We start from the raw sequence: 11,559 nt of genomic DNA, 5'->3' as shown, positions 1-11,559 counted from the left end.
GGATTTTGTTAAAAGTTCAAAAACATTCAGGAAAGTTCAGGGTAAAATTATCCAAACTGTAGAATTTTTTTCATTGGAGGTTCCGGAGAAAATTATTACAAGCTTAATCTTTGTTGCAAAATAAGTTGAAACTTCCGGAAAAAAATTCGGAACTTGCAAAGAAAAAGTTGAACGGAAGAGATTGTCGATAAATCGTTGCTCAGAACAAACCGCACATAACCATTTATTGGGAGAAACAACATGAGAAAACGCTGCATGTGTAGTGTCTCCACAATCATATGATTCCGGGAAGAGAAAAGTATGTTTTTCAAACCTAGAGCTTGTAGAGCCGGTCCAAATCATACCTTTTTTGAACTCTAAATGCCCACAAATTGATATCCTCTAGTACTACTTACGGATTGCGGTCAATCCCGGGCACTAGATCTGTTTGCACCGCGGCGGGAGAAGGACGATCCAACGGTATTCTTGAGTAGAAGCTCAAGGTTGGCCAACGATCTGCCACCAGGTCGGGTCGTGGCACGGACGGCGATCTCCTTCCACTCCATTGCCTTCCGCCTCATCTCCCTCCCCACCTCACCACCACCCATCACCTCCCTTATCCTCTCCTCCACCACCTCCCGGCGCACGTCGTCGCCGACCTCCAACCCGACGCCCCACTCCACGCACGCGTACCGACAGTTGGTCTGCTGCTCGGCGAAGAAGGGCCAGCCCAGCATCGGCAGCCCGGCGCTGAGCCCCTCCATCATCGAGTTCCACCCGTAGTGCGTCAGGAAGGCGCCCACGGCCTCGTTCCGCAGCACCGCCTCCTGCTCGCACCAGCTCGCCAAGAAACACCGGCCCTTGGTCGCCTCTACGAAGTCCGGGGGCAGCACTGCGGCGTCACCCTTCACCAGGTCGTTCCTCACGATCCACAGGAAGTCGTAGCCGCAGTTGGCCAGCCCCCAGGCGAACTCGACCAGCTCAAGGCTGGTCATGGTGGTGATGCTCCCGAAGTTGACGTACACCACGGACCGGGGCTCCCTGCCGCGGAGCCACTCTAGGCAGGACCGGTCTTCCCTCCAAAGGCTGGGGCGAATCGCCGCGAGCGAGGCGCTGCCGTCGCCGCCGTCGGGGACTAGCTGCTCCACAACAAAGTTGAGCGGGCCGATGGTGTAGACTGGCGGGGCGAGGATGGCGCGCATGGCGTCGAGCGCCGGCTGCTCCATCTCGTCAAAGGTGTTGACGATGACGGCATCAGCACGGCTCGCTCGCTCTAGCTCGTGTATCATGAAGTTGAGCAGGATGTCGTCCCGGTCGGTGGTGCGGACGAAGGACGGGAAGTCCCGGAGGCGCATGTGCTTGGTCATGCCGAGAGCATTTGTCACCGGCGTGTCCAAGTAGCCGTTCGTCAGTTGCTCTTCACCTAGCTCATCAAAAGGAACATTATTTGTTACTTGTTCGTTGTTAGCTTGTTACACATCTCAAAATACTAGAATCTTGGCTGTGATAGCATAGAGGTACCTTTGAGAGGAGTAAGGCCATGATCTACCAGGAACTGAAAGTTGTAATAGCCCATGTAACCGCAGGCGCTGGCGGTCCAGAACAGCGCGCACGGCACGCCGAGCTCCGCTGCGGCGTCCACCGCGAAGCTCATGATGCTGTCCGCGACGACGCACGTCACCGGCGGCGTCCCCGTCCCCGCTGCGCTGTTGTTGAGGCCGCCAAGCAGGCTCTTCAGGTGGGGGAGGCAGGTGGTCGTGGTGGAGTGGCAGATGGACGCCTGGTCCTGGGTGGCGTCGGGGTCGGACGGCGGCAGGCCGTCGGGGATGGTGGCGAAGCGGAAGTCCGGGAGGCCCGCGACGGCGCCGGCGCCGCGGGAGCGGACGAGGCGCCGGTGGTTGTGCTCGGTGTAGACGAAGGTGATGTGGAAGCCCCTGCAGTGGAGGACCTTGGCCAGCTTCATCATCGGGGTGGCGTGGCCCTGCGCCGGGTACGGGACGCACACCGCGTGGGGCTTGCCGTCGGCGCGCATGTCGTCGCCGGGATGGTGGCGATGCAGATCGAGACTCTGGTTTTCTGGCAGGAAAGAAAAGAAATTCAAGCTTACGTACGGTACAGAGTGAGTGGGAATACTAATCAGTGCGTGGGCAGCGTGGACAGGGACAGGATAACTCCTTGGTGGTTAGCATTCACCATTCAGTGTACTGTAGCGCTAGTTCTTGGCACGTGAAGACCGACGACTAGCATGTGAGATTCCAAGTTTGAGGCTTTATTTTTTAAGTGTGGGGCCGTATCAAATAGTGCACCACGATTGTCTAATTTTGATCCGGTCTAGTTCACCATGTTCCCTACTTTGCTGTCTAATTGTCCTGTCAAATGTATGTGATTGATGGGATGAATAGAGAGGGAAAAGAAAGAGAAAAGGTGGTCCACTGTGAGCCACATCCCCATATCCCTCATATTTTAAAACCAATATCACAATAATCTATGAAAACAGTAGTGCATGTTATATTTATCACAATAGCTACATGTTAATCGCCCGACATTCAAATATTGGGTCAGTCGATTTTGGTTGAAGGAAGAAACAAGTGCGGGAGGAAGAAACTTGCCGGAGGGGAAGAAGAAGGTCGTTGGGCAGGCTACCCCAGTATCTATCTTAGGGTTTTGGGTGGGGGCGGTGGTAGACGGCGGCGGTGGTGGGGCGGCGGTGTGGCTTCGTCGGAGAAAAGCTCGTCGCGGGGGGAGGGGGGGGGGGGCTAGAGGGATGGCCCGGGGCGGCGGAAGCACGGCGGTGGGCAGTGGTTGATGGGAGGGCGGGGTGGCCGGGCTGACGCAGGAGCGCCGCCGGCCGCGAGTGTCGGAGGACAGCGGCTAGGCTGGTGGTACGTGCGGCGATTACATGGAAGAAGATGAACAGTAGATCGGGCTGGAGGTTGAAGAAATCAATCTGGCCGTTCATTTCGAATCTGACGGTTGAAAACAGATCGACTGACCCAAATCAAATATTCAGTCAACTTACCCCTAGCCAGTCCCTATATTTATAAGCAAGCAAAATTTTAAGATGGCCAACACCTGAAAAATATAATGAGATACAATCATACAATGCATTGTTTCTCACACACATTTTTTTTTGTATAAGGGCACTACCATGAAGTCGGTACTCTCTGTTTTAAGCTTAACATATGATTTACTCATTTTTGCAGTGACATTTTGTGTCTTGACAATTCTCAAAGTTATTTGTGCGAGTGCGGTAGTCATGTTTATTCAAGCAGAGTTCTTTTATAAGTAATTCAGATGACGTTTGGGTCCACCATGGCGTTTGCGTCCGCCATGGCGTTTGCGTGGCCTGCTCCTCCATGCGCGGCGGTGCGCTGTTGGCTACCAACGAGGCGGCCTTTCCCAGCGCCCTTGCTGCTCCCGTTGCGGCACTAGATCCACGCACCACCCCGATCTGATCCGGGGTGCCGTGGCGATGTGGGGGCTACAGGCTCGACCTGATTTAAGGGGGCGGTCCTAGGGTTCCTCAAGTGACAAGACGCAGATCTGCCTGACGCCTGTCCTTCTTGATCTGGTCGGAGTGTCGGGTTCCGAAAGGCTTCGCCGGCGAACTCCCATGGGTGTGTTATTCCTGGATATTGCTGGATCGGGTGGGATTCGATCGTGCCCACTGGTTCTCCGTTAAGGGGGAAGCGGTGCGAAGCTCTGCTATCTGTTGCCATCACGGGATATGTTTAGTTCCATGTTGAAGTCAGAGGTGGAGAATGTCATGGAAGCCGAGATCGAAGGACTGGTAATGGTGATTGGAGCCTTTGTGGCGATGAGGAACTTGCTTGGAGTTTCGGATTTTGCAGCAGCGGTATGTAAGTGGGGGCGGCAACACAGGTGTTGTTCAAAGTCTTACCTCTCAGGATGAAAATCAAAGGTCCGGCCTTAATTGGTTGTGCCTGACAATTGTCTTGTTGAAGGCATTATTTTGAGAGCGGGGACTATCTTTGGGGTGAAACCCAAGATCTACGATCGGGTGACGACGACGCTTATACACTGTTTCCTTCTTTGAGGCGTCATTTTTGGAGAACTTGTATTTTAGGTGTTGTTTTGGTGGTAGTTGTATTGTTGCTGCATGGACTAGAATTCTGTAGCGGGGCTTTTCTTTTTAGCTTCTTCTTTTTCATCTTTTTTGACTGTGTGCATCTGTAATGCCATTAGGGTATTATGTTGTTGCAGAGGCCGGGTGTAATTGGTATCTTCGTGATATTAATATATTCCTTTTATCGAAAAAAATTCATATGAAAGTGATAGTGTATAGTCGTAGGTATACATACGGTGTTTCTCAACATAATTCATTCCACTGAAATGAAATTGGTCACTGTCATCGTTGGCGGGTGCAACGACAGAAGCCAAGGTACGGAGTACATCATAGATCTGTAAAGAACAAGTTTGTCGCCCTGGATTGGAAGCTGTAAACACAAGTTCTTGTACTCCTTAAAAAATAAATATATATCGAATTTCATTCCTTCATATATGCATCCATTGTTCAAAAAATACAACCTCTGTACCAGACTGTAAGACGTTTTTTTGGTTTTGCATGGGGCATAAAAAAAAAGTCCTACGTTTTGTTGCTGAGGGAGTATATCGTTGCGAGAACTCACAGAAAACACCATATTGTACACAGTGGCACAAGATTTTCTGCTCGTGTGGACTGATTTTTTCCAAACACGTTAGAGAAACCGTACAAGGGTAAATGAGCACATGTGACTGATTGCTGCCCACATGCAAGTTAAACGGATGAGATTGTCCAAACTTTAGATTTTTTTTTCATTGCAGGTTCGGGAGAAAATTATTACAAGCTTAAGTTTTGTTGCGAAAGTTCCCAGAAAAATGTTGGAACTTTCAAAAAAAAAAGAAGTTAAACAGATGAGACTGTCGATAATCAGTCGGATCGAACACACACCAAGATTGGACACAGAAGGTAGCAACAATAATCAGTCGGATCCGACTGATTATTGTTGCTACCTTCTGTGTCCAATCTTGGTGTGTGTTCTTTCAGATGTTAACCATATGGTTTAATCTGCAGTAATTTATTTTCTGTGATGTTTGTGTATTTAGGCCTCTTTCTTCGGCTGTTAGAAAGTGGCGTGGTATGCTGTTTAGTTTTTATATGTGTGTTCAGTTGTGTGGTTTTGGCCGTGTTTTCATGCGTGTCTGCTCCTTCAATGGTAGCAGTTTCTGGGAACAGCGATTCTGTTCCTGGCAGCAGCAGTGCTGCAAGGACTGTTTCTCCTCGATTAGCTGCCAGTGTTGTTATGGTTCCTGCTCTGCTGGTGGTCACTAATCAGCCTGCTGGTATATGTTTATTTGATTTTTGTTCTGTGTATTCATGGTACATATGTGCATTGGGTTGGGCTGATCATAGGTTGTTATAGGCGATCCATTTTCCCCTTATGTGTTCTGGGAACATCGATTCTGTTCCGGGCAGCAGCAGTGCTGCATGAAGATGGTTTTTAGATGCAAAGTAGGGCTCCTGTTATGAACTTTGTGTGAATTGTGACTTGCCTTAGATAAACCTAGATGCAAAATGTATATACTACCTCTGTAACTTTATATAAGACGTTTTTTTGATACTTTGGCTGTGTCAAAAAACGTCTTATGTTTTGACACGGAGGGAGTAATACTTTGAAAGTAAAAAGTGATACCTTTTCATCTTCTAACTAATATAATTGCCATTATGTGCAGGCGGAGCGCGGAGGACCATGAGAAGTTCCTTAAGAAGCTGAAGAACATCGAGCAGGCGTGCAACGTGGCACTGATCGTTCTGGTGCCTACGACGGTTCTTCTACTTATGTCTCTCTAGTATGGCCTCGTATGACCCCTCCTAGAGACTGTGTATGTATATTAATTAGGTTTGAAGCTATCATGGCTGTAGTGATCCAGTTTTGAGGTAACGACGCTCTGGTTTGGCATTATGGAATCTTATTCAACGTTTTACCGGTGGACCTTGCATTACATGTTAATGAATGCATAATGGTGAGCAGGCTTGTTATATTTTCAGTTGCGCATATATATACAGTTTGAGGACTGGCTTACTCGTGTTATGTTATTGCCTGAAATGCTCTTGCCTCTCGATTTTATAAGATCTGGTTGTAAAACTCTCAGATCCAAGTTGCTCAGCTGGTTAAAACCCAGAATCATCATGCCTAGCTAGTGTCGTCTGATCTAACTAGGATTTGCATTGCCATGCCAATTCTACATATGCCACTTCTGTGTGAGATCTTGAGGTCTGGCTTTGTATCGGCACGGCGGCTTGGCTATAGACCATGGCTGATTGATTGCCTGCTGCAGCAAATTTAAGCGTGGACCAATTTCTTTCGAAGAAGCATGCTGGAAAACCATCTTTGAGCAGAGCAGTTTAGAGAAGTGCATCTGCAATCTCCTGATGATCAGCGAAAGCAACACATAAAGAATCACTCATTTCATCAGTAACGTGTGACTGTACTAGCTAGATCAATAATAGGAGAGGGTTCAGGAGTATAATCAGCAAAGAATGTATTCTGAAAGTAAGATTTGGTCGCAACCCCCATGTCATCTCCGCCGTGCTCAACTCCATGCAAGTCCACCAGTTTTTTACTACTTTTCTCTCTCGCTCGCCACACTGACTTTGCATGGAAAAGCTTTGTATTACGATACGATCTCCCACCAGGCACGATCTCTGCAGCCACATCGTCTCCTCGCGATACATCCATTTTTTATCTTTTTCTTTATATCTCAGACCGGTCAATGTTCATATTCATGAGCTTTTCAAGCCTCGTTGGTGATTTTTCTATCTCCCGCGTTACACTACTGAATTTTGTCCGGCTACATTGATGCAACGAGCTCATAAAATTTCCCAAGTGCCATGTCCAGTATCACCCAGAGTGAACTTCTGTGCAGCCTCATTCAAAATATTTGCAATTATTTCAGGAAGTATTTTGTAGTGATGCATCTCCTTTTACATTACTGACAACACTCAGGGATATATATAGACAAAATCATTATAATTAATCAAAAGGTAAGTGCATTGTTTGTGCAGATTTTGTAATTTTGTTTTTTTGTACAGAGCTCCTCGAAAGTTATTTGACAACCAAACTTTGCAAGCACCAATAACATTTGTTGACGATCGTTCCCACGAAGTTTCATATATCTTTAATATGTTTTCTTATGTGGATGCAACGTGGGTGCATCGAAGGTGGGCCACTACTATTTTGTGAAAGACCGGACAATGAACTCGCAGTCACAGTCTCGCAGATGGCCATACGGATACGGGACGTCAGGACCAAGGCAGCGGCGCCATGAATAGATTGCAGTACCACACATGCATTCTCCCCCTCCAAACCTACCAGCGACTCCCAATCCCAAATCCAAGATCTAACAGAACATAGAACATGATGGCGCCCTCGATAAATCATAGAACACACACGGTCCAGTTTGTCATCGAAAGATTACTATTCATTTTTTTTCGAACAAGGCAAAAGATTTGCCATTTTCATTGATTAAGAAAGAAGGTTTACACTTATGCCCGCAACACAGGGAAGAAAACAACTGCTCTCGCAACATTACATTACTCAAGTATTTCGCACCCACTAGAGCCCAAAGATGGGCCTCTTCCTTGATCCTCCCGACAATTAACATGGTGGGTGCGGCAGTGTTGCGGAAAACTCTCGCATTCCGTTCCTTCCAAATCTCCCAAGATACCAACATCATCAGCGAAGTGAGAGCCTTCCAGTGCGGTCTTGTATTGTTCACTGTATCAGTCCACCAACCTCTCATCAAGGTGGCATTTGCCCAAGCCAAAGTAGGGAAATCCAGGAGGCCAATCCAGTTGGCGATCTCGGTCTAGATACGGGTTGTGAAGCGGCATTGGGTGAGAAGGTGCACAGCGGACTCAGGAGCTTGCTTGCAAAGAGGGCAAAGACCGCAGTTTGGCCATCCACGGCGGCTTAGTCTATCAGTTGTCCAAATCCTGTTTTGTAAGACCAACCAGGCGAAGAACTTGCACTTGGGGGGGGGGGGCAACCCTTCCAAACGGTTGTAAGCATGATCGAGATGGTAAGACCCTCAAATTGCGCCTTGTAAGCCGAGGACGCAGAGTACACACCATCAACAGAGAGCTTCCAAGTAATTGAATCGCGAACCCCGTCCGCGAGAGTGATGTCAGCGAGCCTTTCCCAAAGCATAGCCACTTCCTGAATGTGTGTGAGAGAGATGCCCTGCTAACCACGCCATCCATTTTCTTTTTGAACCACAAACTTTATGGCGACACAAGCACCAACAATTTAAAACTGAGTCAAGGGAAACAAAAAACCGATAGCTTCTAGTAAAGGGTTAATTATCCTTTTGCCCTTAGTGGTGTCCATGTGCTCAGTTTTGCCCTCAGATGCGAAACGTGCTCAGTTTTGCCCCTAGTCCATGCGCAGCTACTCGTTCCGTGAACACTGTCGTCTCCGTCAGGTCAACCTTTTGACTCGGCCCTTACAGGTGGGACCAGGCGACAGAGACGCGCTAGACGATCAGACCATTGCACGTGTGGCTTGTGGGACCCAGCAAAGAGCCGTTGAGCAGAGAGCCATTGTGGGTGTGCTATATAAGCGAGTGACAGAGAGCGGCGGTGACCACGGCGACAGAGAGAGCGGGCAACAGAGAGCACGGCGGTGACCACGGCGGCAGAGAGAGCGGCGGTGGGAAGATAGCTGTGGAGGGCGCGGCGGCGTTGAGATCCCCTTCGGCTCCGAGCTCCATGTCTTCTTCAAGCTCCCGCGCCAGCTCGCGGATGCAGAGCCCGGCGCGCGTGGAGATGCCTATCTTCGTCTGTCTGTGGTGCCGGGCGGGCGTTGATCTTAGCGTTTCTCACACACCGAAGAACCAGAATCGTCCGTTCTACGTGTGCAGCAAGAATGGGGTAAGAATCGGGGCAATTGCACCATTTTCGTGGTCGGGATCTTTGAGCAATGGGTTGATCTGTTTGGCGTTCATGCAGTTGAAATGTTTCTTTCTTTGGGTCGATGCTCTGGCCAAGACACCGATGAATGAACTGCAAGAAGAGCATGAAGAATGGTTGCGCATGCTGCCACGAACGGCAATGGCCGCAGCACGAGCTCCGGAAGAAGAGATGGAGGGCAAAGCATGCACTGACAGAGAGCTAGCTGTTGAGCTTAGGATGTTGAAGAAGGTTAGGAAGCTTGAAGATCAAGCACAAATACCAATACCCATTTGCAATTACTTATGAGCATTTGTAGGTATGGTAACCGCACTTGGTGTAATGTTGAAATTGTATGGAAAGGCATGAATTAGGGAGGAATTTGTAAGCTTGAAATTGTATGAGAAATTCTCCTTGTTTAAATGTTGCTCAAAGTTGTTTAAATGTTGAAAAAAAGAGAAGAAATGACCAACATTTAAATATGTTGAAAAAAGGGAGAAGAAATGAGGAATTCAGAAACTTTTGATCAATGAAATGCATCTCTCTGTTCTGCCTTTCTGTAAAAAAAAGGTTCCTCTGTGGGCCAAATTCAGAGCGGAGAGCCAAGTGCCGGCTAGACTAATGGGCCAACTGCATCCAATTAGGCCCATTTGGGGGTGGGCAAATGAGATCTCTTGCGTGTTTTTTTTGTTTTCTATTCTGATTTAATTTAGGCAGTAAATCATTTTATTTAATGCTGAAACTTTTTGTGGAAGCTAATTAAATTATTCCAGAGCCAAACAATTAAGTTCAGAATTTTTTTGGAGATGTTAAATATTTAATAGCAATTTAATTACTCCAATTTAAATACACCGTGATTTAAATCAAAGACCAAAATGTCATGGAAAATGTGCCTCAGCTCTGGTAGAGGTTTACACCTGGTGCCAAAATTAATGAACATTTTTGAAGGGCATTACATTGAGAAAAAAATAATTTGTCTAAAAAAACGAAGGGTGGAAAATGCACAAAAAATTGGTGCGGCTAAGACTCGAACCCAGGACCGCGTGGGTTTGTGGCATTTAGGGCTGCTCTGGTAACCGCTAGGGCAGATGGGAAGACTTTGACATGGCTAGGGAAGGAAGCTATACATAGTGAGACCGTGACTTGGTTTAGGGTTTAAAAACGCATGTTTGTACTGAATGTTTGCACACGCGTGAGAATGGTTTTCCTTTGTTTTGGAGTGAACTTTTGGAGGGTTGGAAACGTATGTTTGCACTGCCACATGATTCTGGTTAGAGTGACACTTGGTTTAGGATTTAAAGGGAATAAATTTGCATGTTAGTTCATGACTTGGTTTAAGGAAGAAATGATATGTTTGGGCACAGACATTTTTGAACACATATAATAACTTGGATAGATAAGATGCAACACACCGTACCCTTACATAGATGGGTACCCTACATAGATAGATAAGTTCAGGGACAGGACACGACACAACACGGCACGCACGGCATAGAAAAGCAACAAAATAAAAACGATAAAACCAAAACATGACGAGCTTGACGAACAACTTCACTTCGGGCTCGCACCCCTTCTTGAACATCTTCATCTTGACCTTTCTTCCACCTTGGCCGCGCGCCCCTTCAACACCGTCTTCAACTTCACTCCTCCTCCTCGTCGTAGGGAAGGGAGTGCATCTGGTTTTCAGTGGGGAAGATGCACTCGTAGTTGGTGAAGATGTTGTACACCGTGAAGAAGATGGACTCGCAGCCGCACCAAAACACTTGGACGAGGAGCTCGCGCGCGTCAAACGGGTTGGCGAAGGCGACCGTGAGCAGCAGGAGGATGCCAGCGCGGTCACGAACCTCGTTGATGGAGTACATCCTCGGCGAGCCCCGTGGGAGGTGGGCATAGCCGGCTCTGAGGAAGGCGCATGTGAGGTCGACGAACCACCTCCACCTTGAAGTGCCACAACAGTTTCCGTTTCATAACCATGGAAAGGATCAGACTCAACCAAAGTAATTAATTCTGGGTCGACAGAGAACTCACAATCCTTATCATCCACAAAGATAGGTGTAGTAGCAAACTTAGGATCACATATCATTCTAGCATTCAAAGATTTTTCTTTCAGTTTGCATAATAATTTCTTAAGATCATCCCTGTCATTGCAAGCAAGAAAGTCTCTAGTTGTCTCCTCATCCATAACATAACCTTCCGGTACCTTTGGCAATTCATATCTAAGAGAACTAGGTCTAATAGGTGTTTCAAGATTTTCAGTTTCAAGCTCTTCATCAGGTTCAACAATTTCATCAGTTTCTGCATTCTCAAAAGCTTTAGTTCTAGCAAGTTGTTCATCAAGAAATTCACCTAGTGGCACATTATCATCAAGCAAGGTACTAGCATCATCATGAGTATCATTCATAGCAGAAGTAGCATCATCAATAACTTGCGACATATCAGGATTAATAGCATGTGGTTGTGTTGCAAGTCTACTTTTAACAGAAGGTGAATCAAGTGCAGAGCTAGATGGAAGTTCCTTACCTCCCCTCGTCTTGGAGGGAAAAATCTTAGTCTTAGCATCCTTCAGATTCTTCATGGTGACAATTTGATAATAATCCCAAGTGACTCTACAAATATAGCTATGCTCCCCT

The 11,559-nt window shown here is 47.4% G+C and overlaps 1 protein-coding gene across 1 annotated transcript; it reads right to left on the bottom strand.

Annotated features, from left to right (window-relative positions):
• Positions 1-167: 167 nt before the first annotated feature.
• On the bottom strand, positions 168-2,167 carry LOC123051080 (7-deoxyloganetin glucosyltransferase). The gene is made up of 2 exons (XM_044473841.1): positions 1,501-2,167; positions 168-1,402 (listed from the first exon to the last, which is right to left on the bottom strand). The coding sequence occupies exons 1-2, from the start codon at positions 2,009-2,011 to the stop codon at positions 405-407; spliced, it is 1,509 nt and encodes a 502-aa protein (XP_044329776.1). The 5' UTR covers positions 2,012-2,167; the 3' UTR covers positions 168-404.
• Positions 2,168-11,559: the final 9,392 nt, after the last annotated feature.

Source organism: Triticum aestivum, chromosome 2D (assembly GCF_018294505.1).
Source record: "Triticum aestivum cultivar Chinese Spring chromosome 2D, IWGSC CS RefSeq v2.1, whole genome shotgun sequence".
Classification (NCBI taxonomy): domain Eukaryota; kingdom Viridiplantae; phylum Streptophyta; class Magnoliopsida; order Poales; family Poaceae; genus Triticum; species Triticum aestivum.
The sequence above is the reverse complement of the archived record's forward strand: the minus strand, read 5'-3'. Positions and strand labels throughout refer to the sequence as shown.